The sequence below is a fragment of the Anguilla rostrata genome, chromosome 1 (assembly GCF_018555375.3).
Source record: "Anguilla rostrata isolate EN2019 chromosome 1, ASM1855537v3, whole genome shotgun sequence".
Taxonomy (NCBI): domain Eukaryota; kingdom Metazoa; phylum Chordata; class Actinopteri; order Anguilliformes; family Anguillidae; genus Anguilla; species Anguilla rostrata.
This window is the reverse complement of record NC_057933.1, coordinates 85,114,210-85,139,548: the sequence shown is the minus strand read 5'-3', so window position 1 is coordinate 85,139,548 and position 25,339 is coordinate 85,114,210. Positions and strand designations below refer to the sequence as shown.

Here is a 25,339-nt window from a genome sequence, read left to right as displayed (position 1 = left end):
TTCAGTCTTATAATGAGCCCTGTGCAGGTTCTCTTACTCAGGGTTCAACAGCGAAGCTGCCCACAGGCCCGGGGCAAATACACAGGCCAACCTGCTCAGCCATATGCCCCACGGGGCAGATTCAGGGCTAATTCACTCCGCTCAAATCTCCATTTAGTGCTGCTACGCTAACGCAAGAAAGTGTGAGAAGGAAAAAATGTTCTGAGGCGGGTCACATGGGTGCCTGATCACTGACCAATGACAGAGCTGGAATTTTCCTACCAGCGGATAATGTCAATGAGATTCTTGCCACATTCAGCAATTAACAAGAGCTTTGAATTGGTGCAATTTATTGCTAAATTGCAAGTTGTGCTAGATAATTCCTTCAGTATGCAGTGTATCAGAAGGATACTGTATCACAGTCATGCTTTTTGTAGCTTTTAAACTTCCATCCATGTTTACTTTCCGTCCGGTGGCTCAGCCCATATTAGGTCAACCTATTGTTTTTTTTATAAACGTCTCAGTCAGAAACTCAATTGTATGATTAGTCACTTGATTGTGCCATTCGGTGTTTGCCATTAGCTAAACTGTGGCAGCTTGTCAGTTTCAGAATGACATAAAAGGTTGCAATGCGCTAGTAGGCTATATCATTCCCAACTGCTTGTTGGTAAAGCTATATCCCGACTGTGATATTGATTATATAAATTTATTCAAAGCTGTTGAATGTTACTCAGGTTCAAGTACTGTTTTAAATTGAATGTTGACACCAGATATTCATGTAGTTGGAATATATCCCTTTTAAGGAATCTCTGCTTGAAACCTGTTTATTAAATGTTTGAGGTATTTGAAGTTGAATAAAAGAAATAATTTTTTGTTGAAGAAATGTTTTCTTTATATTAACTTTCGTTCACCATCAAGATTTTGGTTTAATGTGATCTCTAAATCTGACAACATGCGGTGCCATATTTTTACTGCAAAATTGGAGTGCGATTTCAAGCACTTCAAATAAACCAGTAAAACACGTGACTGCACTTCAGATAAACCAGTAAAACACGTGACTGCACTTCAGATAAACCAGTAAAACACGTGACTGCTTTTACGTCATTTGATGACTCAGGTGTAGGCTTAAGCCTCTTACCAGGTGATACATGGGTTCATGATTGGATTGTTTACAAAAGCAAAAGATTCTTCACAGGTCTATCCTCTTAATTTTGACCAAATTGATGAATATAACCGTGAAAATTTACAAAATGTTATTACGCGGTAAGGGGCGGGGGTTGGGTATGGCTTCCCCCCACCAGAGTTTCCTGTGGCAAACACTGCCCTTGTTGTGCCTATGAGGACCCCTGGAGGCCATTGAAATACAAGTTTAAATCCCAACAGGTGATTTGGTGACTGGCTCCTGGGAGTTTCCCCTAGTGGTGACTGGCTCCTGGGAGTTTTCCCTAGTGGTGACTGGCTCCTGGGAGTTTTCCCTAGTGGTGACTGGCTCCTGGGAGTTTTCCCTAGTGGTGACTGGCTCCTGGGAGTTTTCCCGAGTTGTGACTGGCTCCTGGGAGTTGGCCCTAGTGCTGATTGGCTCCTGTGAGTTTACCCAAGCAATGATTGGCTTTGCAGGATGAAGCACAGACACACACTGTGAGTTTAAGCAGCTTGGACAGAACTGCACTCAGATGCCACTGGAAATAAAGATACATATTTACCTCCTAAGAAGGCAAACAAACATAACCATTCAAAACTAAATTTCTTAGTTTAAAAAGCCCTTTTTAGTTATTGTGATCATCTAAAGTATAAATGTAATAAGAAAGGAAAAAGAGAAATAGATGTATTGGCTATGTGATTCTGCATTTATATCAGGACTCTGTCAGGACTCTGTCAGGACTCTGTCAGGACTCTGTCAGGACTATGTCAGGATAACGTCAGGATAACGTCAGGATAACGTCAGGACTCTGTCAGGACTCTGTCAGGACTATGTCAGGATAATGTCAGGACTCTGTCAGGACTATGGCAGCGATAGGTCGGCTTTGTGCCGTAAAGCTCAAATAAAGGGTGAGCAGCGAGCTCAGAGTTTACTGTGCACCGCCCCCCCCAGGTTCTCCCAGAAGAACTCTCGCACTCGGCGCCAGTACTTCTCCTGGGCGGCGTTGTGGGATTCGGGCTGCCCCCCCCACTCCAAGGAGGTGCCCGCAAACTTGTGGTAGGAGACGGAGCAGGAGGGGAAGAAGGGGGGCTCCAGCAGGTGCCCCGCCCCAGGCAGCAGCAGGATTTCGGGGCGCGGCCGGCCGTGGGCCAGCAGCTGCTCCTCCGCCTGCCGTGCGTAGCGCTCTGCCTCCCACACCTGGTCGTCCTGGGCGATGGCGAACAGGAAGCGGGCGGCGGCCCGCTCGATGGGCACCAGGCAGGCGGCGTTCTCGGGGGCGCGGGGGTCGTGGTAGCAGTCGCGCACGTTGAGCACGCCGTTGTCGCGGATGACCACGCGGTCGATGGACAGGCCCAGGCCGGGCATGCTCATGCCCCTGTAGTGCAGTGGGCACTGCAGGTTGGCATTGCAGCCGTTCACGCTCACCACCGCCGACACGCCCTCCAGGAAGCTGGCCATGGACAGGGAGAGGTCCGCCCCCTTGGAGATGCCCATGATCCCCACGCCTCCCTTCCTCACCTGGGGAGACAGAACCAAACCTGAGTGGGAGGGGGGGGCCCAGAACGGAATATAGAGAGGGGTGGGGCCCAGGGCAATATGTAAGAGGGGCAGGGAACAGGGCGGAATGTAGAGGGGCGGGGCATGGGGCGGAAGATAGAGAGGGACGGAGCATGGGACGAAATGTAGACGGGCGGAATGTACAGAGGGGCGGAGCATGGGACGGAATGTACAGAGGGGCGGAGCATGGGACGGAATATACAGAGGGGCGGATCATGGGACGGAATGTAGACAGGGGCGGAATGTAGAGGGGGCGAGGCACAGAAGGGCACTCAGGTCTGATTTTAGTTTTAGGACACCCCACCTGCGGCAGGTTTTGGAAGAACTGCAGGGCCTCCTCGAAGTACTCCAGGTGAAGTTCCAGAAGCCTCTTAGGCAAATCGTCGTAGGCGAAGTAGGCCAGGCACATGGTGGCGAAGCCATAGTTGGCCAGGAGACACGCCCGGTACTCCAGCAGCCCCCCCGCTGTTCCCCCCAGGTCTATAACGCCAGGAAACGGGCCCTCTCCTGGAGGCACAAACCACCCAGAAACATCACCACACGCACACTCACTATACACACACACACACACACACACACACGCACTCTCTCTCACACACACACACACACATCACCACACGCACACTCACTACACATGCATACACACACACACACTCACTCACTATACACATATACACACATCACCACACACGCACTCACTATACACACACTATACACATACACACACACTCACTCACTTTACACATATACACACACACACACACACACACACACTCACTATACACATGCATACACACACACACTCACTCACTATACACATATACACACACACACACACACTCTCTCTCTTACACACACACACACATCACCACACGCACACTCACTATACACATATACGCACACACACGCACTCACTATACACATATACACACACACACATCACCACACGCTCACTCACTATACACATCACCACACGCTCACTCACTATACACATATACACACACACACACACTCACTATACACATATACACACACACACTCACTCACTATACACACACAGACACACTCACTAACTATACACACACACACAAAACCACTCTCTCTCTCACACACACACACATCACCACAGCACATCACTATACACATGCATACACACACACACTATACACATATACACACACACACACACCTCTCTCTCTCACACACACACACATCACCACACGCACACTCACTATACACATGCATACACTACCACTCCTACTATACACACACACACACACACACATCTCTCAACACACACACACATCACCACACACTGCATCACAACACACATGCTCACCATCCTCACTAACACTATAAGCACACACACACATCACTCTCTCTCTCACACACACACACATCACACACACACCACTCACTATACACATGCATCACCACCACGATCACTAAAAAACACATCTCTACACACACACATCCCACCACACCCCTCACATCATCACATCATACTATACACACACCACTCCTCTACACACACACACACACACACACTCTCTCACACACACACACACATCACCACACGCACTCATTATACACATGCATACACACACACACTCACTCACTATACACATATACACACACACACACACTCTCTCTCTCTCACACACACACACATCACCACACACGCACTCCCTATACACACACACACTCACATCACCACACACAAGTATTCCAAATTCATTCCAAAAGTTTGGAATAGCAACAACCACTCCACTGAAATCTGATCCCAAACCACAGGGTGTGTAGCCCCGCCTACCCCTCCCCACACAGAAAAGAGTGCCATTCCCAGATATGCCCCAAACACATTTTAGAATAACAAATACCGGTAAAGGTGCATGAATGAATTTGGCGAAAGTACGTAAAGCATTTATATACCGTAGATACGCCGTAGCATTTATATATATTCTAAATATATAATATTCTGCATAGCATGCCTTTGATTTATCATTTTAACATGAAGGAGTTATGTAAGAATGACATCTATTTTCACAAATTAGCAGAGTGCACGTCTCCATGAAATCATGAAAGAATGGGGAACTGCCTCTATGGGTCAAGAGCTTGCCCTCCACTGAGTTCAATGTAGAAAACCAAGGTGGCCTAACAACCAAAAAAAAAAAAAACCTCATCTGTCAATTTCTGTGATCATACATTTCAACAGGAGTTGCAGTCTGCGAAACAATGGTTGTTTTGGTCCAGACGTGTTGGGGAAATATTTATTTAAAATGTACACATTTTATTTGTACACATTTTATTACATATTTTCACAATCTGCTTTTCATATTAAGTGTAACGATCATTAATCAGTCTTCAAAATACTATCGAGGAAGTTCTAGTTCTGACATTCCCCATTCACTTCGACGGGAGCTCCAATGTTCTGCACTGAACATGCGCAGCACAGGCTTACTTGCGGGTCGTCGCAAGCTCAGGCTCGCAGAAGGCGTGCTTGCCTGTCTAGTTAAATATGCACGGGTATCACAGAAGATCTGTGACGTCGACGTCTGTTTGTTTATAGTTTGACGTCGCAAGTGTGACGTATTTTGAGTGCGACCCGCATCTTGCAATTAGCCAATGTCAGCCAAGTTATTTGCAACCACGAAACGTCTGTTTATATGTATACTTTTATAGATCATATGTTTGGGTATACAGTTAATATGTATAGATTTATGTTTGCAACGTAACATGTGTAGGTAACTTAAGTAGAAGGTTTTCAAAACACTAGCCTACCACCTTTCCCACACTTACCGGGCGGTAGAAATAAAGTTGCTCGAATCCGTCCCTCTCTCACCGGGATCCTTTGCACCCCGTCCCCAATGAACCCTCGCTCGTGAATGCAGGAAGCTATCATCGGCTCTTCACTACCGGAGGCTGTTTTCTCGTGCACGGAAAGGTGCACTTTGAAGGGTGAAGTCACATCTTTTCTAAACAACCTTCCCAGCTCTGTCTGAGGTTTCATAGCCCACATGAATCCCATGGGATGAACCCCGACGTAGTCTCCCCAAAGAGCCGCAGATTTACTCAGATCGAGCACACCTCGAGTGTCCGCCTCAAAATGAGCGCTAGACACAAACTTATCCTGTTTCTCGTCCGTCAGTGTTGCACGGAAAATAACGTGCTGTTTCGGGCGCAAACCTTCCACTTTTATATGCACAGGAGTGTCAAATAAACACTTTTTGTCTGGTTTTATATTAAATTTTACCGGGGTAGAAGTGAGTCCATTGCTGGTGTTCACAAAGCGCCGCGCTGCATGAGTAAAGCACGCAGAACCGGGTTTCCTCACGGCAAAAGCCATTTTAAAACCGATAAACATAAGCATCGTCGAACGGAAAGACCTAGCCTACAATACCGAGCTAGTCATTCTGTCACATCGACAGGTGGCCCCTGTAACTGCAGAACAAGCTAGATATTCCAGATAGTCTGACTGCCGCACTGACCTGAAGCCGAGGTGGTGACCTTTGTACAGCCTAAAGCTGGCAGTATACTCAGTAAGAAAAAAGAACTTCAGGATTGAGAACCACTGGCGAACATGTCCACGAACACTGTTGTTGGTATACTCAGTGAGAACACCGCACCGTTTAACATTTAATGACACTGCATTGTCTCCGGTAGGCAACTCGCAAATTCTGCCTCCATAACGTCCCTCAACTAACAAGAACGTTGCTGTTAGAAGGCATAGGAAGTGTATGGGTTTCGCATTTAAAGTGACCAATCATACTGGTGAAAACATTAGCATAAGTCTCCGCCCCCTCACTGACAAAAATCTTCTTCTTCTTGTTGTCAGTTTCCGGCAGTGTAGACGCAACTAGGCGTATTACTGCCCTCCACAATATAGACATTTAACAATTGCAGCTCATACTCTCATATACAGCCCTGACTCATGCAGGAACTTTAAAACTGTATTGGTGATTAGCTGGTGGTTCTCGCTTTGGCCAAAAAAAGATTTAATGGAGAATGCAACTACTCCTAGGTCTGACAATCTCTTATAGAAAGTTTCCCTCTCTGCTTTATACTTGCCACACTCCAGGAGAGCATGCTTGACTGTTTCTGGGTTTCCACACTCACATAGTCCTGTTGGATGTTTTCCTACAATGTGCAAGTGCTGATTTAACCCACAGTGTCCAAGCCTCAGTCTGCTAATTTTAACTAAATCTCTTTGAGTTCCAGACCAACAACTGGGTTTTTTTATCTGAGGATGAAAATAAAAACAGTGTCTTCCTTTAGTCTCCTTTTCCCATAATCCCTGCCATTCTCTTTCAACACCCTCCTTGATTTTCCCTCTAAGTTCCACCCTTCCCAGGGATATATTTACATCTATGTCTCCTTTCTTAAGACTTGCCTTTGCTATAGCTATAGCGTCAGCTATTTCATTTCCCTCAACTCCAGTATGCCCAGGAACCCAGCAGAACTTGACTTCGCAACCAGATTTCCCAATTCTGAACAAAACAGATAAAATCTCATTAATAAGGTCAGGCCGAGCTTTTGATTTAAGTCCTCTTATAGCCATCAGAGCAGCTGCTGAGTCAGAACAAATGAGGACTTTCTTTGGTCTTATGTCCTCTGTCCACCACAAAGCCCAAAGAATTGCCAGTAGTTCTGTTGTGAAGACAGAACTTCCATCAGTGACACGCCGCTCAATCCTAAAACCAAACTGAGCCAAATACAGTCCAAATCCTGCTTTCCCACTCTCTGGGTCCCTAGAACCATCTGTAAAAACTTTCAAATAAGACTCCATCTCTCTGTTGAGATAATGTTCTGTTTTTGAAACTATCACACTACTGTCCTTTTCTTGTAAAAATGTGAGGTCAATGTCCGGCTCTTGCATTACCCAAAAAGGTACAGGTAACCAGCCCGTATGATTTGCTATGCTTTCCTGCTCCATTCTCAATTTCCTGGCCCACTGATTAACACTGTCAAAAAATGGTTTCCTTTTAATCTTGCCACCCGGATCCCATGACCCTTGTAAAAGACACCTGGCTGGGAGTGTTTGATTAGCTCCACTTAGTTTTACCCAGTACTGCAGCCCCAACTTAATACGCCTTAAGTATAAGGGCATTTCTCCCATTTCAATAAGCAGTGCAGGAATTGGGGAAGTTTTAAAAGCCCCACAGCAGAGTCTCAATGCCTTGCTCTGTAGAATGTCTAATTTCCCGAGCACCGAATTAGCAGCTGAGCCATAAACAAAACACCCATAGTCAAGTACAGATGTTATCATTGCCTGGTATATTAAATGCATAGTCTCTCTCTCTGCCCCCCAGTCACATCCAGCCAGACTTCTCATGACATTTAACACTTTTTCCCCTTTTGCTAGTGCTCTTGCTGTATGAACAGCCCAAGTCATTCGCTCTTCAAACCAAATTCCCAGAAATTTGAAGTCTTTCACTCTCTCCAGTGAAGATCCATACATGTTCTTCTAAAACCAAATATCATAAATTTAGACTTTGCAGCTGAGATTTTAAAGCCCCATTTGTCTGCCCATTCTTCTACAGAAACTAGAGCCTTTTGGACTTGTTTTAAAATAAACTCTGCATTTCTTCCTCTTCTCCAAATGGCACCATCATCTGCAAATAAAGACTGTCCAAACCCTCTTCCAATGTTACTAAATATATAATTTATCATTATATTAAATAGGACTGGGCTAATTACACTTCCTTGCGGGGTACCATTTCCTATTTCAACGATTTTTGAGCTTTTCCCACCTACTTGTATTGTTCTTTTCATTAGAAAATCTTTGATCCAATTGAACGTTCTACCTCTAACTCCTATATCATATATTTTAATCATTAGCCCCTCCTTCCACAAGGAATCATAAGCGTTCTCAATATCCAAAAATACACTTACCACTATTTCTTTATTATCAAATGCCTTTTTAATATCTTGGTCTAAAACTGTGACTGACTCCATTGTTGACCTACCATTTCTGAAACCGTTTTGGAAATTGGCAAAAGTCCCTTACTTTCTAAAAAATAAACAAGCCTATTGGTAATCATCCTTTCCATGATTTTACAAAGCACTGATGTTAATGCTATAGGCCGATATGAACTGGGGTCAGATGCATCTTTACCTGGTTTCAAGATAGGGACTACGACTGCATGTTTCCATTCCTTAGGTAGACAACCCTCTGCCCACACCGAGTTAAACAAAGCTAGAATTTCTTCAAGAACTAACTCATCCAAATGTTTGAATAATTCATAAGACAGCCCGTCTCTCCCAGGAGTAGTGTTTGCACCAGAATAAATGGCATCCCTCACTTCTTTCATAGTAAAAAACAAATTTATTGGATTGTCATTTTCTGAACTCCTATCCAGCTTCCACTGATTAGCTAACATCAGATTGCTCCTCTTCATACCTCTCTCAACTCCCAAATTCCCAGATCTATGCACTGCTTGAAAGACATCAACAAACATGTCAGCTTTTCCTTTGTCGGATACTGCTTCCACCTTGCCATTCTGTAAAACCGGAATTGGTTTTCTTTTATAAAATCCTGACATTCTGTGTACCGCTGCCCACAGGTGCCTTACAGGAGTCTCGGGGCCTAGTGTTCCACAATATCTTCTCCAACTATTTATTTTTGCATTTTTAATTACTCTTCTTGTTACTGCCCTTAATCTCTTATATTCCACTGCATAACACAGCATCGGATGTTTCCTTAATTTCCTATATGCCCTAATTTCTGTTTCTTACAGCTGTGTCACACTCTTTGTTCCACCAAGGAACCAATGCACGAGATCTGGGATTCTTCTTCATAGGAATAGTGCCACAGGCTGCCTTATGGATCATCTTACTGAGAGACACATTCCAATTGTCTACACAGCCCTCACTATCTATCTCTTCTACTAAACTTTGAGCCCTCTCCTGAAATTCATCCCATTTAGCCTGAGAAAAATTGTATCTGGGAACTCTCTCTTCTACTTCTATTCTCAGATTTCTACCGAAACTGCATACAATTGGATAATGATCACTGATCAATAGATGTCCATCCATAACATCCCACTTCCCTATTCTGGCTAAGTTTGAAGAAGCAATAGTTAAGTCTATGTGACTGCAAGTATTCCTTAAATATGATACCTGGTCGGCCTTCCATCATTTATCGCTACCAAATCATATTTATCCAGGAACTCTTCTACAACTATTCCATTGATGTCCTTGCTATCATATAATAGGACATTTTACACGCTCCATAATCTCATCAAACTCTGACAATGCCAGACGCTTACAAGGATTATAAAAATTAATAATAGTTATAGACCTATGGCTACTCCAAACTTCCACCGCCAAACACTCAAGATTAGGGCGTATTTCAAGCCTCCTATACTGGACTCCTATCTTAATAAAAGTTGCACACCCCCCGCCTGTTCTATCAGACCTATCCAGTCTCAAGCATATATATCCCGGAATTACAAAATCCAGGCAGGGCTTTAACCACGTCTCTTGGATACATATCAGTTCAGGTTTCTCTTTAAATGCGTCGACAAATCTCTTTAATTCCTGGCCGTTTGCTATAAGACTCCGGGCATTCCATTGAAGAATATCAAACATTAATCCCCAGTATCGTCGTCCACATACAACTCCTCCATACTGTCAGTTGTCAACTGTGAGTTACCTATATGTTGTTTCTTCGTCATGTACTCATGTAATTTTTCCGGTAAAAACTGTTTCGAACCAAGAAACCTTTCAGCTGCATCAACCACAATTTTAATAATGTCCGATTTCGTGCTTGTTATTTTTGCACCTACCAACACATCAACAAAGAAAGCTAGCAAAGATTCTCTGCTCAATATCAACATATCAGGGGGAAATTGTGGTAAAGTTGGACAAGCGGGCTGGCTCCCCAACACTGCACTGTTTGTCGTTAAGTTCCCAAGTCCCCGCTCTCTATCCACTCTTTTAACTGCCTCTGCATACAAAACTTTGTGCTGCTCTTTCACATTCTGGACTCGCCTGGCTTGGACAAAGTGCTCACAGCCACGGAACGCTGCCGCATGATCCCCTCTACAGTTACAACATTTGGGGGCCTCTGCCTTACATTCTTGGATTACATGATCTTCCCCACACTTCGCACATCTACGCTTGCCCCGACAAGAGCTAGCAATGTGCCCAAACCTCTGACAGTTATAACATCGCAACGGTGGTCTTACGTACTCCTTTACACGATACGCCATGCTTCCAATATACACTCTTTCTGGCAGCGCACTGTCTGCAAACGTTAGCAGGACTGGCGGGTTCCCTTTGCCTCCCTCCTTACTTTTGAATCTAAAGATTTCGGTCGCTCGGCCACCCTTAATGTTGTCTAAGATTTCCTTCTCAGACAGGCCGGCGTACACACCATAAATTACTCCTTTGAGTCCCTGTCTCTCTCTGGGAATCACGCTCTCAACCTTCACTACCAACTTCCCCACCTCCTTAGCGCAATCATATTGTTTTTTATCTTTGCAACACACTCTCAACAGCCCATTTGACAATATCTTGGCCTGGAATCCCTTACCGATCTGAGTTTCCAAAGCGTTTGTAACTCTTAGGGGATTTAATGCCCTAAATCCTCCATCTCCCTGTTTCTGGTATTTCACTTTAAACAACATAACATATTCTTCAGAATTACTAATTTTTCTCATTTTATTTTACCCAGATACTTCTGATACCTCAGGTCTTTCGCTCGATGCTACCCTCTTCTGGCTTCCCTTACCCGCCATCTTCCACGCACCTCCCTCAACCCCAGCACCCTTTCCCCTAGCCATCGGCTACCAAAGTATTACACCTTTCCTTATACTTTTTAATACTAGCAAAAAAAAAAAAAACCACGAAAATGAACACCAACCACCAGCAAAATCACAGAACTGCGTAGGGGCTTGAACTTGGCGTTTTCCCTATTTTAAACCTTTTGAAGGTCTTTCTACACGGCTAACCCCGGCCGGAAACCCCAAGCCGGGATGCGCTCGTGCTTCTCTAAATCCTAATACTTTCAGAAGTGTCCGCTCCTAACAGTCAGAAGAAAAAACAAAACAAAAGCCTTAAACTGTTTGAACTTCGCTCCACCAAACACCACACCGCTCCCCTGACAAAAATCAATTCTATTGTCTCTTCTTGAACCACTCTTGAAAAGTCGCTCTTCGTGAGCGAGTAGAACCTGCTCGCGCGCGGCTCATTGTTTTACACTCTGTGTTGTAATTTGCGTGCGTGAAAGTGGTTTTGTGCTCGCGCAGTGAATGGCGTCGCGTGGCATGGCGTCAATTTAATGCCAATAATCAGCGCGAGCAGATATTCACTGCGCGAGTAAAAAAGCAGCTGCGTGCGCAGATATTCACTGCGCGAGTAAAAAATCAGCTGCGTGCGCAGATATTCACTGCGCGAGTAAAAAATCAGCTGCGTGCGCAGATATTCACTGCGCGAGCACAAAACCACTTTTTTTTCTTTTTTTTTTAAAAGGCCGTTACTTTTATAACAACCATTTTTATTCAGTAAATAGTGTCACGTCACATAGGCGACACTGGTTGGATCCGGTTAGATCTATGGGAAGTGAGGTCCAAAAACACAGCTGCAATTACTGCTTCTCGCCATTGGTACCGCCAAAGAGAACGAAACGGAAACCTTCGAGATTGTAACTTTAAGAGTAAATTATAAACCTCTCCACGAACGTGTCTCATTTGCCGATGACTAATGACCTTCCAGGCACAGTCCACTTTGTCTACAAAAAATTGATTTCCGTTTATGAATTGGCTTATTTGAAAATCACGCGCCTCAACAATTCCCGCCAGTTCTCCTTCTAGCTCCACTCCGCGTTCACGTGTTTTTTGTTGTGTCACTCGATAGGCGTGCCTTCTTCTTCTTCTTTGGTGTTTTACGGCGGTTGGCATCCTTTTTAGTTGCATTACCACCTCCTTCTAGAGCTAACCATGTACTGCTGTCTGGATCTCTTATATCCTGTTACTTATTCCAGTTGCCCTCAAAAAGCTAAATATCACCTTCTTTCCCTCCACCGTGTCCCACACTCAAGCAGATCTGTAATCCTTGCCTCCACTCCTAGTAACTGTAATCCTGTAAACATTACCCTTCTTTCTTGCTCATACTTCTTGCATTCAATCAGGACATGCTCCACTGTTTCTGATTCCTGGCACTGATCGCAATAGCCAGTTGGATGTTTTCCTATAGTAAATAGTGTGCTATTCAAGTTGCTGTGACCAATTCTTAATCTACTTATGATTACTTGCTCTCTTCTATCGGTTCCACTGTTTCTTACGTTTCTACTTTATTTTGTATTTTATATAAATGTCTTCCTTTTGTTTCACTATCCCAATGTTGTTGCCATTGTTTGATTACTCCCCTCCATTCGATGCTTTTCCCCTCTGATTTTGAAAGTTTAACATTAAGGTCCACATACTCTCTCCTGACCGCCTCCTTCGCCAATTTATCAGCTTTTTCATTTCCCTGGATTCCTGAATGTGCTGGTACCCACATGAACTTTATGTTTTTCCCTTGATTAGTTATCCTTGAATTATTAAACAACAGTTCATATAATATGTCTTGGTGATTACTTCCTGATCCTGTTTTAATGCTTGACAATGCTGATACAGAGTCACTACAGATGAGTATATTATTTGCCGTCACTCCTTCCACCCACTCTAATCCTAACAGAACTGCAATTAGTTCAACAGCATAAATGCTCAAATAATCTGACGTTCTCTTACTGATTCCAGTCTGGTGACTGGGAATCACCACTGCAGCCCCTGTCACCTCTGTTATTGGATCCTTTGACCCATCTGTAAAAATCTGTAAATAGTCATTGTAATTCCTGTCCCTATGCATGTAATATTCCTGAACTAAATCTGCTGTTTTATTTCTGTGCTTTATATTCAATAGTTCCATGTCCTCATAAGCATTTTGCAACATCCAGACTGGTCTCACAGGCCACAACACAGTTGGACAAAATTCAAATTCATGAATTTGCATTTGTTCTGCAACGTCCTTGCCTACCCATCCAAAGCTTGCTTTTTGTGCTTTTTCCCTCTCCCAACTAGCCTCCAATACCCTCTTAGTTGGATGACTTTCTGTGTGTCCCCTTAGATTTATCCAGTAATTGGCCATCAACTGTTTCCTACGAATCCAGAGAGGCATTTCTCCTGCCTCAACTTGCAGTGCACACACTGGCGCCATTTTTACTGACCCTAAGCAAATCCTAAGAGCACGAGCCTGCACAACATCCAGGTCTGACAGCACAGTCTTGGCTGCTGAGCCATACACCACACTACCATAATCAATTCTTGCCCAGATTAGCGCTACATATATATATACTTCAATGATGCTATATCAGCTCCCCATTCCAGCCCAGCAAAACATCTCATAACATTAATGACTTTCCACTTTACTTTTTTCCACTATGCTTCTTATATGCTCTTTCCATGTTAGTCTGGGATCAAAATGTACTCCCAAGAAACGAACGCATTCTACTCTCTCTAGGTTACTTCCGTATAACTTCAGATTCCTTGCTTCCCTGATTTTCTTACTTGTGAAGAACATAATTTTTGTTTTTTCCACAGAGAATTAAAAACCCCATTCTATTCCCCATCTTTCCACTCGATTTATCCCTTCTTGTAATTTTTTAACTATATGTTCTAGGTTCCCTCCACTCTTCCATAAAGCGCCATCATCTGCAAACAGAGACCTTCCCATGCCTAACGGTATACTTTCAAATATATCATTTATCATGACTGAAAATAAAGTAGGACTTACAACACTCCCCTGGGGCGTACCATTTTCTACAACATGTTTACCTGAGACCTCTGACCTTATCTTGACCTGAATTGACCTATCACTTAGAAAATCCCTAATCCAATTGAAGATGTTTCCCTCAATTCCCATTTTATGAAGCTTGATTAACAACCCTTCTTTCCATAGCATATCATAAGCTTTTTCCACATCGAAAAATACTGCAGCCACAATCTCTTTATTCACCTGGGCTTTTCTTATCTCATCCTCTAAACACAGAACTGGATCCATTGTGTACCTGCCTCTCCTAAATCCACTCAAGACAGCCTAGCTAGGCAGCTTATTAACATTTTTCAGAGCTAGGTTACTGCAAAAATGAATTTTATTCAGACTGGACAGTGATAGTAGATAACGGCGATAACTAAATTGCAGAGCCACCGACAATTTCAGAGACTTTTCTCCAGCTACTTCCTCTTATCAATGTCTCTGTAGGAGATTTTATTAAGTTGGGAAGCCCGATACGGATATGACGAGTTAGGTCCTCCATTGTGGAACAATCGCATGTGGAACTAAAATTAGAAAAAAAAAATAGGGACAATTTACTTGACGGATCATTAGATCAAATCAGATTGGTTACCGCGACGCGGCGAGGGGGTCAAAGTTGAATTTTTGCCATCTCCTCCGCGGCTCGCCGCGCTCCCGCCGCGCCGCCGGCAATCCCAAAATGTCTTGCGGGGTCTGGCCGCCACCTCTCATTCAAAATGAATGGAGGCCGCGTATAGTGTGGCTTCACCTAGCTAGGCTGTCTTATGTCTAGCTATAGTAAGTAACAACAAACAGTAACAAACAAAAAAAATCTTCCTAATGTATTAGTTGCTAGTTGTTCGTTTCTACCAGCCATCTAGCTAGCTAACCAGATATAACTTTGAAGGCATTAGGCTATCTGGCTAATTAGCCGTCGCCGCGTATAGTGTGGCTTCAGGGTAAATCCTAATCCTTTTAGAGAGGACAATCGAAAAATTTATTTCCGGAAATTAACATAAGTATTGTGATTAAAATACCAGTTTAGCCTTAAATTTACGTATTGTGAACAGCGATCGTACATATATGGAATATTAATGTGATATATTGGCTGATTTGTGGCCTTTTAGCTCGCATTTTCCCAAAATTCCATCAATGATAAGATCGGGACTCCGACGGCACCGAAAACCGATAGATTTCACTGAACATTCGACTGTTTACATTTATGGGGTTCTGAACAAGTGACATCATAATAACTCTTACTGGTTGATTTTACGCGGTCATTTATGGCAGTTGGTTCTCAGAATTCTGACTGATAGCCAGGTCAGTATTTTCACTGGACACTTGATACATCCCGACTTATAACTTCAAAGTCCCATGTCATTTGTGAATGGTTTAAGTGGATTTTGAAAGTAGGCACTTCATGCTACAAGCATGCTAAGGGATTTGAGTGTGCTGTGAAGTTTAGGTAGCAAACAACAAGGCTGAATCCTTCTGACGTAATTTACATAGCGACTATATGCTCAGATCGCCTAGTTTCACTCACTACGGCCAAGCGGAATCGATAAGGTTTCAGAAAATATATAACTCTTAAAGATTTAATTCAGTCTTCTACTGGGACTTTTGCCGTTTATCGAGGGTGTGACAGAAAATTTCGGTGCCGCTGACTATAATCGAATGTTTTTCACATTTACCGTTCGATTGACCAAGTACCATTCAAAGTACATTTTTATGGGTTAGTACTGTCAGATTGTGCTAGCTACTTCACATTAACCTTGTACAGCGACCAATAAAGGCTAACAGCACAGTACCACTTAATTGTAGTAACTTCTATCACCACTGTAATGAACTAAAAAAGGTAACAAACGACCTTTTCTGTGAGAAATGTATTGTCAGGCTCACGCGCATACACTGCTGGCGACATTCTAAAGCTTCGTTTTGCAAAACTTTCAGAAGTGTCCACACCTAACAGTCGAAAAAAAAAGCCATAAACTGTTTGAATTTCTCTGCCTCGCCGGCTCGACAATCTCCCGACCAGCCAACCGAAACTGAGATGCCCTCTCGATGTTCGATTTGCGTGCCTGGAAAGCCGGTCTGTTTAAAACCCAGTTTCTCTGACTAGTGAATACAACGGATTGGAGTTTCAGTAAAAAATGGAACTTCGCAAAACTCTGTTCTTCACTGCTGTGGTGTTCTCTACGATGACAGGTACTGAACTTTTACATTGTCCATCTTTTTCGTGCCTCTATGTATTTATTTATGTATTTAGGAATCCATCATGGATAATGTACGATTGAAAACATTAGCGATCTTTCTGAAAACATATTTTGACAGTTTATTCTTCTTGAATAATGTAGTAAATGCTACAGTATAATCAAATAACAACATATACATCGCTAACTTGCCAGAGTACAACGTCTGTTTGCTGTAATACGATTTATTTTTTAAATAGCCTCTTCCCTCGGCGTCGGTAATATCAGGAATGTGGGGAAGTGCGACCTGCGCTTGTAGTCTGCCAGATGCTGTTGAAAGCACGTGCTCCCTTTTTATGTTAGGGAATATCTCATCTCATAAAAAACGTTTGCAACGTACAAAAATGGCAAGTTACTCACACATACAAAACACTGTCTATAGCTGTTTTAGCTAGCCTAGCTAGGCTGTCTAATGTCTAGCTAGTGAGTAACAACCAACAACAAAAACAGTGTCTGGCTAATTAGCCAGCTAATGGCTTCAAAGTTATATCTTGTTAGCTAGCTAGGTGGATGGAAGAAACGATCACGAACAACTAGCAACGAATACATTAGCGAGAAAATGTTTTTGTTGTTATTGGTGGTTGTTACTCAACAACTAGACATTAGACAGCCTAGCTAGGCAGTTGACTAACATTTTTCAGTGCTAGGTTACTGCAAATATGATTTTTATGCAATGTAACCACATTTCCAGCACAAAATACTGTAATATTTTTTCGAATAGTTTTTTTTAATTAGTCAGTGAACTATGGAGCACATTATATATATATATATATAATATATATATATATATATATATATATATATATATATATATATATATATATATATATATATATATATGGTAAATGTAAAATATTTAAATATTAAATACTTGGATTATTTTCAGTAGCTTACTGTAATTATTTAATGTGTTGTATAGGTGTGCTTTTTTAATGGTATGTTGTGTGGCATATAGTATCTGCAGAACAGTGTTTGTTTGAAAGTTTTTAAATGTACATTTTATGTTTTTTTCCAGTTTCCAGAGCTGAGGAGCCTTTGTATGTGTCTGAGGGAGGCACTGCTCGTCTGGATGTGCCAGGATATGAAGAATTACAGTTTCACACTTTATCTTGGAAATTTAATGGCTCTGCACTTGTAAAATACCTTTCTCAGTCTAAAGGTCTGATACCATTTAAAGACTATACCACAGCAGAATTTAATCAAAAGAACTTCTCTCTGCTGCTGAAGAACGTGTCACAGAGACACAGTGGGAACTACACAGCATGGATACTTAATGAAGGAAAAGAGAGATGTGTTGCTACCAGATGGGTCACAGTTCAAGGTAGGAATAATACAGTTTTGCAGTCTGTGTGTACAACACAAACAAATGGGTGCAGGAAAGATATGGGTGTAGAATAGATCAACATTAATGCATTTAAATAATAGTGTAATTCTGTAGCGATTATCATAAAATCATATTACATGTGATTTCTGAGATTATTATAACATTACATGATAACGTGAAATATACGGATTTATTATGACATAACATGATATGATGTTGTGGCAAACACGCCTGCCACAGGCCACCGAAGTGGCTTTCTTTGGGGCCCTCCAGCACAGAGACACAGGGAGATGATGTTAAAACAGTCCAGATTTATTTGCGAGGGTTTGGCAAGATCTTACAGCCAAAATGAGCAGGTGTAACACAGTCATGACCGAAGCTCCCCTGTGTGGGCGGGGATGGCAGATTTAACCTGTGCGCAGTGATTACCTCACTACGCACAGGTGCAGCCACTCCTGTTCCTGGGTCCAATTAGCCTGGCCAATTATCTAATTCTTAACCAATTATCCAATTGGCCAGGCAACACGTCTGAAACAACTGAGAAAAATGTAGCCTGACGTTGTTCAGCCAAAGTGTTACATTACATTACAGGCATTTAGCAGACTCTCTTATCCAGAGCGACTTACACAACTTTTTTTACATAGCATTTACATTGCATCCATAACAGCTGGATATATACTGAAGCAATTCAGGTTAAGTACCTTGCTCAAGGGTACAACGGCAGTGTCCTAGCAGGGAATCGAACCTATGACCTTTTTAGTTACAAGCCCAGTTCCTTACCCACTGTGCTACACTGCCGCACTTCACAGCTGCAAATGTCGCTGGGAATTTTACACAGCAAGTTAGGTTTTCTTGTGTGCATTTTGAGAGCCCCCACCCCCCACTGCCCCACAGTAGGGTTGCCAGATATTGAATTTTACAAAACCAGACACCATGTACTCCCGCACATTCGACAGGATAGCTTGAAGCTTGATTGCAAACCGGGTATGGGGGAATGTAACAGTGTAGATGGAAGATTACATTACATTACATTACAGGCATTTGGCAGACGCCCTTATCCAGAGCGACGTACAACAAAGTGTATAACCATAACCAGGAACAAGTGTGTCGAAAACCCTAGAGAGAAGTACCGGTCCAAGTACAGGGAACAATCGCATAGTTCAACTTGGACCCTGATGGTTAAACTGATTAACACTAACAACGAGAACAGCAACAACGCAATCTATGGAAAAATAAAAATAAATAAAAATACAAGTAGTCGTTAAGACAGGCGCATCAACTAAGTCACCTATGAAACAGCTGCCTAGTTGGGGTGGAATTCATTACAAACTAGGGGGAAAAGTGTAGGAGGTGGCAGTGTAGCATAGTGGGTAAAGAACTGGGCTTGTAACCGAATGGTCATAGGTTTGAATCCCGGGTAGGACACTGCCGTTGTACCCTTGAGCAAGGAACTTAACCTGCATGGCTTCAGCATACATCCAACTGTATAAATGGATACAATGTAAAAAACGTTGCTCTGGATAAGAGCGTCTGCTAAATGCCTGTAATGTAATGTTTTAAAAAGCATAGCGCCCGCTGTAGCACCCCTCACTGCGGTGCTGAACACGCCTGTGTTGTTACGAATTTTCGTGGCACATTTTAGAACGCAATGACAGATGAAATCAGCTCGAAGTGTCCGCGTTTGTGTATATACGTAGGGTATGTTTCCGGCCTGAGGGAACAGCAAGGCATCAGTCGCTTCATCACAGAAGTTTGAAATGACTGTCTGTCTCTCACTGCAGGTCAACAGAAGGAAAACTCAAACAAACTGTTTATTGGCCCTGGTATCTTTGCCATCATCATCATCATCATCAGCATCATCAGCATCATCAGCATCATCATCTTCATTATCTGGATAATATCTGGAGGTAAGGAACATCAGGTTTTAATATTGCATAGATAAGTGAATCACTGCCACCCACTGAGTGATTAATGGGCTCAGTCAGTATTTCCAGATTATATTTGCTATTCCTGCAGCCAAACCACCCTGTTCCCTTCTCATGTTAAACTGCTGAAGCTAAGCAGCCATACCACCCTGTTCCCTTCTCATGTTAAACTGCTGAAGCTAAGCAGCCATACCACCCTGTTCCCTTCTCATGTTAAACTGCTGAAGCTAAGCAGCCATACCACCCTGTACGCTTCTCATGGCTAACTGCTGAAGCTAAGCAGCTATACCACCCTGTTCCCTTCTCATGTTAAACTGCTGAAGCTAAGCAGCCATACCACCCTGTACCCTTCTCATGTTAAACTGCTGAAGCTAAGCAGCCATACCACCCTGTTCCCTTCTCATATTAAACTGCTGAAGCTAAGCAGCCATACCACCCTGTTCCCTTCTCATATTAAACTGCTGAAGCTAAGCAGCCATACCACCCTGTTCCCTTCTCATATTAAACTGCTGAAGCTAAGCAGCCAAACCACCCTGTACCCTTCTCATGGCTAACTGCTGAACCTAAGCAGCCATACCACCCTGTTCCCTTCTCATGTTAAACTGCTGAAGCTAAGCAGCCATACCACCCTGTACCCTTCTCATGGCTAACTGCTGAAGCTAAGCAGCCATACCACCCTGTTCCCTTCTCATATTAAACTGCTGAAGCTAAGCAGCCATACCACCCTGTACCCTTCTCATGGCTAACTGCTGAACCTAAGCAGCCATACCACCCTGTTCCCTTCTCATGTTAAACTGCTGAAGCTAAGCAGCCATACCACCCTGTACCCTTCTCATGGCTAACTGCTGAAGCTAAGCAGCCATACCACCCTGTTCCCTTCTCATGTTAAACTGCTGAAGCTAAGCAGCCATACCACCCTGTTCCCTTCTCATGTTAAACTGCTGAAGCTAAGCAGCCATACCACCCTGTTCCCTTCTCATGTTAAACTGCTGAAGCTAAGCAGCCATACCACCCTGTACGCTTCTCGTATTAAACTGCTGAAGCTAAGGGTAGGTGGTGTGGCTGCTTAGCTTCAGCAGTTAGCCATGGGAAGGGTACAGGTTGAACTTTTCTTTCATAAACCCTGATATACGCTGTTAAACCCAGTGAATTATTAACTTTGTTTGAATCTCACAGGGTCCCAGATACGTATGAAGTACAAGGCTGAATATGCTTCCGTTGAGGTAAAATTATTCAGATCATTATAACTATCCATCTGTTAATTTTTTTGAATCCATAATATTCAAATTGCGTGTGTGTGTGTGTGTGTGTGTATACGCACACTACATGGCCAAAAGTTTGTGGACACCTGATATCCAACATCTCATCCGAAATTACTGGCATTAATATGGAGTTGGTTCCACCCTTACTATAACAACCTCCACTTCTCTTGGAAGGCTTTATACTAGATGTTGGAGCATTGCTGCAGCGATTTGCTTCCATTCAGCCAGAAGGGCATTAGTGAGGTCGTGTGATTGATTAGTGATTAGGCCCGGCTCACAGTTAGCTTCCCAATTGATCCCAAAGGTATTGGATGGGGTTGAGGCCAGTCAAATTCTTCCACACCGTTCTCGACAAAACCATTTCTATATGGACCTCACTGTGAGCTTGGGGGCATTGTCATGCTGAAACTGGAAAGGGTCTTCCCCAAACTGTCGTCTAGAATGAGATTGTATTCTGTAGCATTAAGGTCTGCCTTCACTGGAACTAAGGGGCCCGGCTCAAACCATGAAAAACAGCCCCAGACCAAGGGGTGACCAGATACTTTTGGTCATACAGTGAATATTGAAGACACTATGTAATAACCACTACATTTCCAAAATTATGTGGACACCCTTCTAATTAGTAGCTTTGGCTATTTCAGCCACACGCATTGCTAACAGGTGCATAAAATCAAGCATACAGCTGTGCAATCTCCATAGACAAACATTAGCAGTTGAATGGGTTGTACTAAGAGCTCAGTGACTTTCAATGTCGCACTGTCATAGGATGCCTCCTTTCCCCTGCTAGAGCTGTCCCGGTCAACTGTGAGAGCTGTTATTCTGAAGTGGAAACGTATAGGAGCAACAACAGCTCAGCCACGAAGCAGTAGGCCACACAAGCTCACAGAACAGGATCGCCAAGTGCTGAAGCACATAAAAATCATCTATCCTCTGTTGCAATACTCACTACAGAGTTCCAAGCTACCTCTGGAAACAACGTCAGCACAAGAACTGTTTGTCAAGAGCTTCATGAAATGGGTTTCCATGGCCAGGCAGCTGTGCACAAGCCTGAGATCACCATGCGCAATGCCAAGCGTCAGCTGGAGTGGTCTAAAGCACACCGCCATTGGACTGATGAATTGCACTCCAATATCTGGAAGTCTGACGGATGAATCTGGGTTTATGAGGAATGCCAGAAGAACGCTACTTGCCCAAGTGCTCAGTGCCAACTGGTGGAAGAGGAGTAATGGTCTGTGGCTGTTTTTTCATGGTTTGGGCTAGGTCCTTTAGTTCCAGTGTAGGGAAATATTAATGCTACAGCATACAGTGACATTCTGGAGAATTGTGGGCTTCCGACTTTTGGGGAAGGCCCTTTCCTGTTTCAGCATGACAGTGCACTTGTGTGCAAGTAAGGTCCATAAAGAAATGGTTTGCTGTGTTTGGTGAAGAAGAACTTGACTGGCCTGCACAGAGCCCTGACCTCTACCCCATCAAACACCTTTGGGATGAATTGGAACGTTGACTGCGAGCCAGGCCTTACGCCCTCCTCCTCACTGATGCTCTTGTGGGTGAATGAAAGCAAATCCCTGCTTCCACATTCTAATGGAATGCCTTCCCAGAAGAGTGGAGGCTGTTACAGCTGCAAAGGGGGTCCAACACTATATTAATGCCCATGGTTTAGGAATGAGATGTTCAACAAGTACATATGGGTGCGATGTTCAGGTGTCCACATACTTTTGGAAATATAGTTTGTGCTCGCGTGTGTGTGTATGTGTGTATATATATATATATATATATATATATATATATATATATATATATATATATACATATACATACATACAGTTTAAAAGTATTAGGCCACCTGTGTTTAAAAATAAAAATAAAAAAAATAACTTTATGTAGAGAAGAATTTAATCTACGTGCATTTATTTAATAACAAACCAAGGTGCAAACATTTTCTGTTAGTTTCTGCCTACAATAACACAAAAATATGAGTTTTACTTAAAAATAATCTTAGACATGACTTTCCTCAATATAGACTCCTTTGGCTTTAATCACAATTAAATGAATTATTGGAAGTCTACCGTGAAACAGCGACTACGATCTGCTGGCCTAAAAGGATGTGTATCCACCTTATCCCAGTCTTTCTTGGTCCAATGGTGATGGTGTTTGGGCCACTGGAGTCTTTTCTTGTTAAGGCTAGCAAAGGCTTTTTTTCTCGCAGAAACACATAATTTTAGACCAGCAGATCGTAGTCGCTGCTTCACTGTACTCAAGGAAACTGGTTTCTCTAGTTACATTGGGTTCTTCCTGTAGTTTATGATGGTTTCTTTTGCTAGATAACAAAAGATATTTGTCTTCTCTCCTTTTGCTCAGCAGGTCCAAGACGCAGTGGTTCCAGCCAGCAGTGCGCTCTGTGGCGGAGGCTGTTAAGCAGGTCACATTCGAGCGGGCGGCAGTGTAGTGTAATGGGTAAGGAGTTGGTCTTGTAACCTAAAGGTCAGAGGATCAATTCCCAGATAGGACACTGCCATTGTACCCTTGAGCAAGGTGCTTAACCTGCATTGCTTCAGTATATATCCAGCTGTGTAAATGGATGCAATGTAAATAATGTGTAATATAGTTGTATAAGTTGCTGTGGATAAGAGCATCTGCTAAATGTCTATAATGTAATGCAGATGTAAATGTAATGTGAAGCAGTACTGAAGTTATTTATAAACTGAAAAACATATATATATATTTATGTGTGTGCATCTGATTGTGTCGTCGCTTCTGCCGTACCCCGCAATTCAGATAAGCGTATCTTCACTTGATTTGTTTCTGCTGTTGTTAGTTAGAGAACATAGTTGTGTGTAATTTAGATAATCTTTTTTAATAAACCATTTGTTTGAGTTTTCCTTCTGTTGACCTGTAGTGAGAGACAGACTGTCATTTCAAACTTCTGTGATGAAGCGACTGATGCCTTGCTGTTCCCTCAGGCCGGATAAAAGCGCTATATAAATGCAGTCCATTTACCATGAAATGCACTTTTTTGTACGTCGCTTTGGATAAATGGTAAATGGTAAATGGACTGCATTTGTATAGCGCTTTTATCCAAAGCGCTTTACAATTGATGCCTCTCATTCGCCAGAGCAGTTAGGGGTTAGGAGTTAGGTGTCTTGCTCAAGGACACTTCGACATGCCCAGGGTGGGGTTTGAACCAGCAACCCTCCGACTGCCAGACAATCGGTCTTACCTCCTGAGCTATGTCGCCCCATAAAAGCGTCTTCCAAATAAATGTAATGTAAATGTTATTATTTTAAAAAATAGTTCCATGTCCTCATTATGAGCTACTATGTGCTGTGAACTACTAATGAAGTAAAAACTACAGATTGTCAGGCTAACATGTTCTGTTGCTTTTTATTTGTTAATACTTTTTCTCCCCTCTTTGCTGAGGCCCCACTCTACCTGTATGTTTGATTTGCATCAGCTTGGATAAATTAAATTAAATATGGAAAAGCTTTCTTGTGTGGAAATGGGAAAGGGCTTTCCCCAAACTGTTGGATGCACAGAATAGACTAAAATGTCACTGCATTAAGATTTTCCTTCAGATCCAGAAAACTTTATTATCCATCTGTTATGTGCTCCTAGTTATTTCTTTAATAAAACAGAATTTTACTGTAATAGTTTTCTGTAATGCGAGTGTGCTTTGTGTTGTGTGTATATTGCTTTTCCCTCATAGGCTGCAGCGTTAGCTGGCTGGCTGCTCCCGGGTGCATACACAGGCAATGCGTGAGCACAGTTCGGTTGTGGTTCATTTAAAGGCATTTAACACTGCTTGTTGGCACTGTGGTCAGTGGTTGTTTTTTTTTTCACCTTTTCAGTCAGGCAGGGTGAGGCAGCAGTGGGCCGGAAGACTCACTTCCCCCTTTCTCCCTTTTTGTTTTGACTCTCTCTGTCCCGTCTTCATTGTGAGTGAGGTCAGAATTACTATCTGGTTAACTTTTAGACAGCTCAGACTGGTTCTGGTCTGAGAGAGACAGGCCTGTTCTGCTGGCTTTGCCCTGTTTGTGTGTTTCAGATTGTACCATGTCTTAATTAATTGGCCTACTTTTTTTGCAGAAGGACGCTGTGGTGTTTTAAATGTGTTTGGCCTTGGTTCTGGC

General features: G+C 42.9%; 2 protein-coding genes and 2 long non-coding RNA genes across 4 annotated transcripts in view; 2 read left to right on the top strand and 2 right to left on the bottom strand.

The window, feature by feature from the left end:
• LOC135238601 (cytosolic phospholipase A2 zeta-like) overlaps positions 1-65 on the top strand; it is a 17,169-nt gene extending 17,104 nt beyond the window's left edge. Inside the window, exon 21 of the mRNA XM_064306673.1 lies at positions 1-65. This exon is cut by the window's left edge and continues 74 nt beyond it. The gene's annotated coding sequence lies outside the window, so the exon portion shown is untranslated.
• Positions 1-71, bottom strand: part of LOC135238614 (uncharacterized) — a 590-nt gene extending 519 nt beyond the window's left edge. Inside the window, exon 1 of the long non-coding RNA XR_010325157.1 lies at positions 1-71. This exon is cut by the window's left edge and continues 58 nt beyond it. This is a non-coding gene — a long non-coding RNA (uncharacterized LOC135238614).
• A 721-nt stretch (positions 72-792) lies between these two features.
• On the bottom strand, positions 793-6,418 carry LOC135238612 (acyl-coenzyme A thioesterase 5-like). The gene is made up of 3 exons (XM_064306700.1): positions 5,477-6,418; positions 2,982-3,184; positions 793-2,638 (listed from the first exon to the last, which is right to left on the bottom strand). Exons 1-3 carry the CDS (start codon positions 6,045-6,047, stop codon positions 2,042-2,044), a joined length of 1,371 nt encoding a protein of 456 aa, XP_064162770.1. The 5' UTR covers positions 6,048-6,418; the 3' UTR covers positions 793-2,041.
• A 10,105-nt stretch (positions 6,419-16,523) lies between these two features.
• Positions 16,524-24,859, top strand: LOC135238598 (uncharacterized). Its single transcript, XR_010325154.1, has 5 exons — positions 16,524-16,657; positions 17,717-18,022; positions 19,807-19,932; positions 21,127-21,173; positions 23,574-24,859. It is a non-coding gene; the product is annotated as an uncharacterized LOC135238598 (long non-coding RNA).
• The last annotated feature ends 480 nt before the right edge of the window (positions 24,860-25,339 follow it).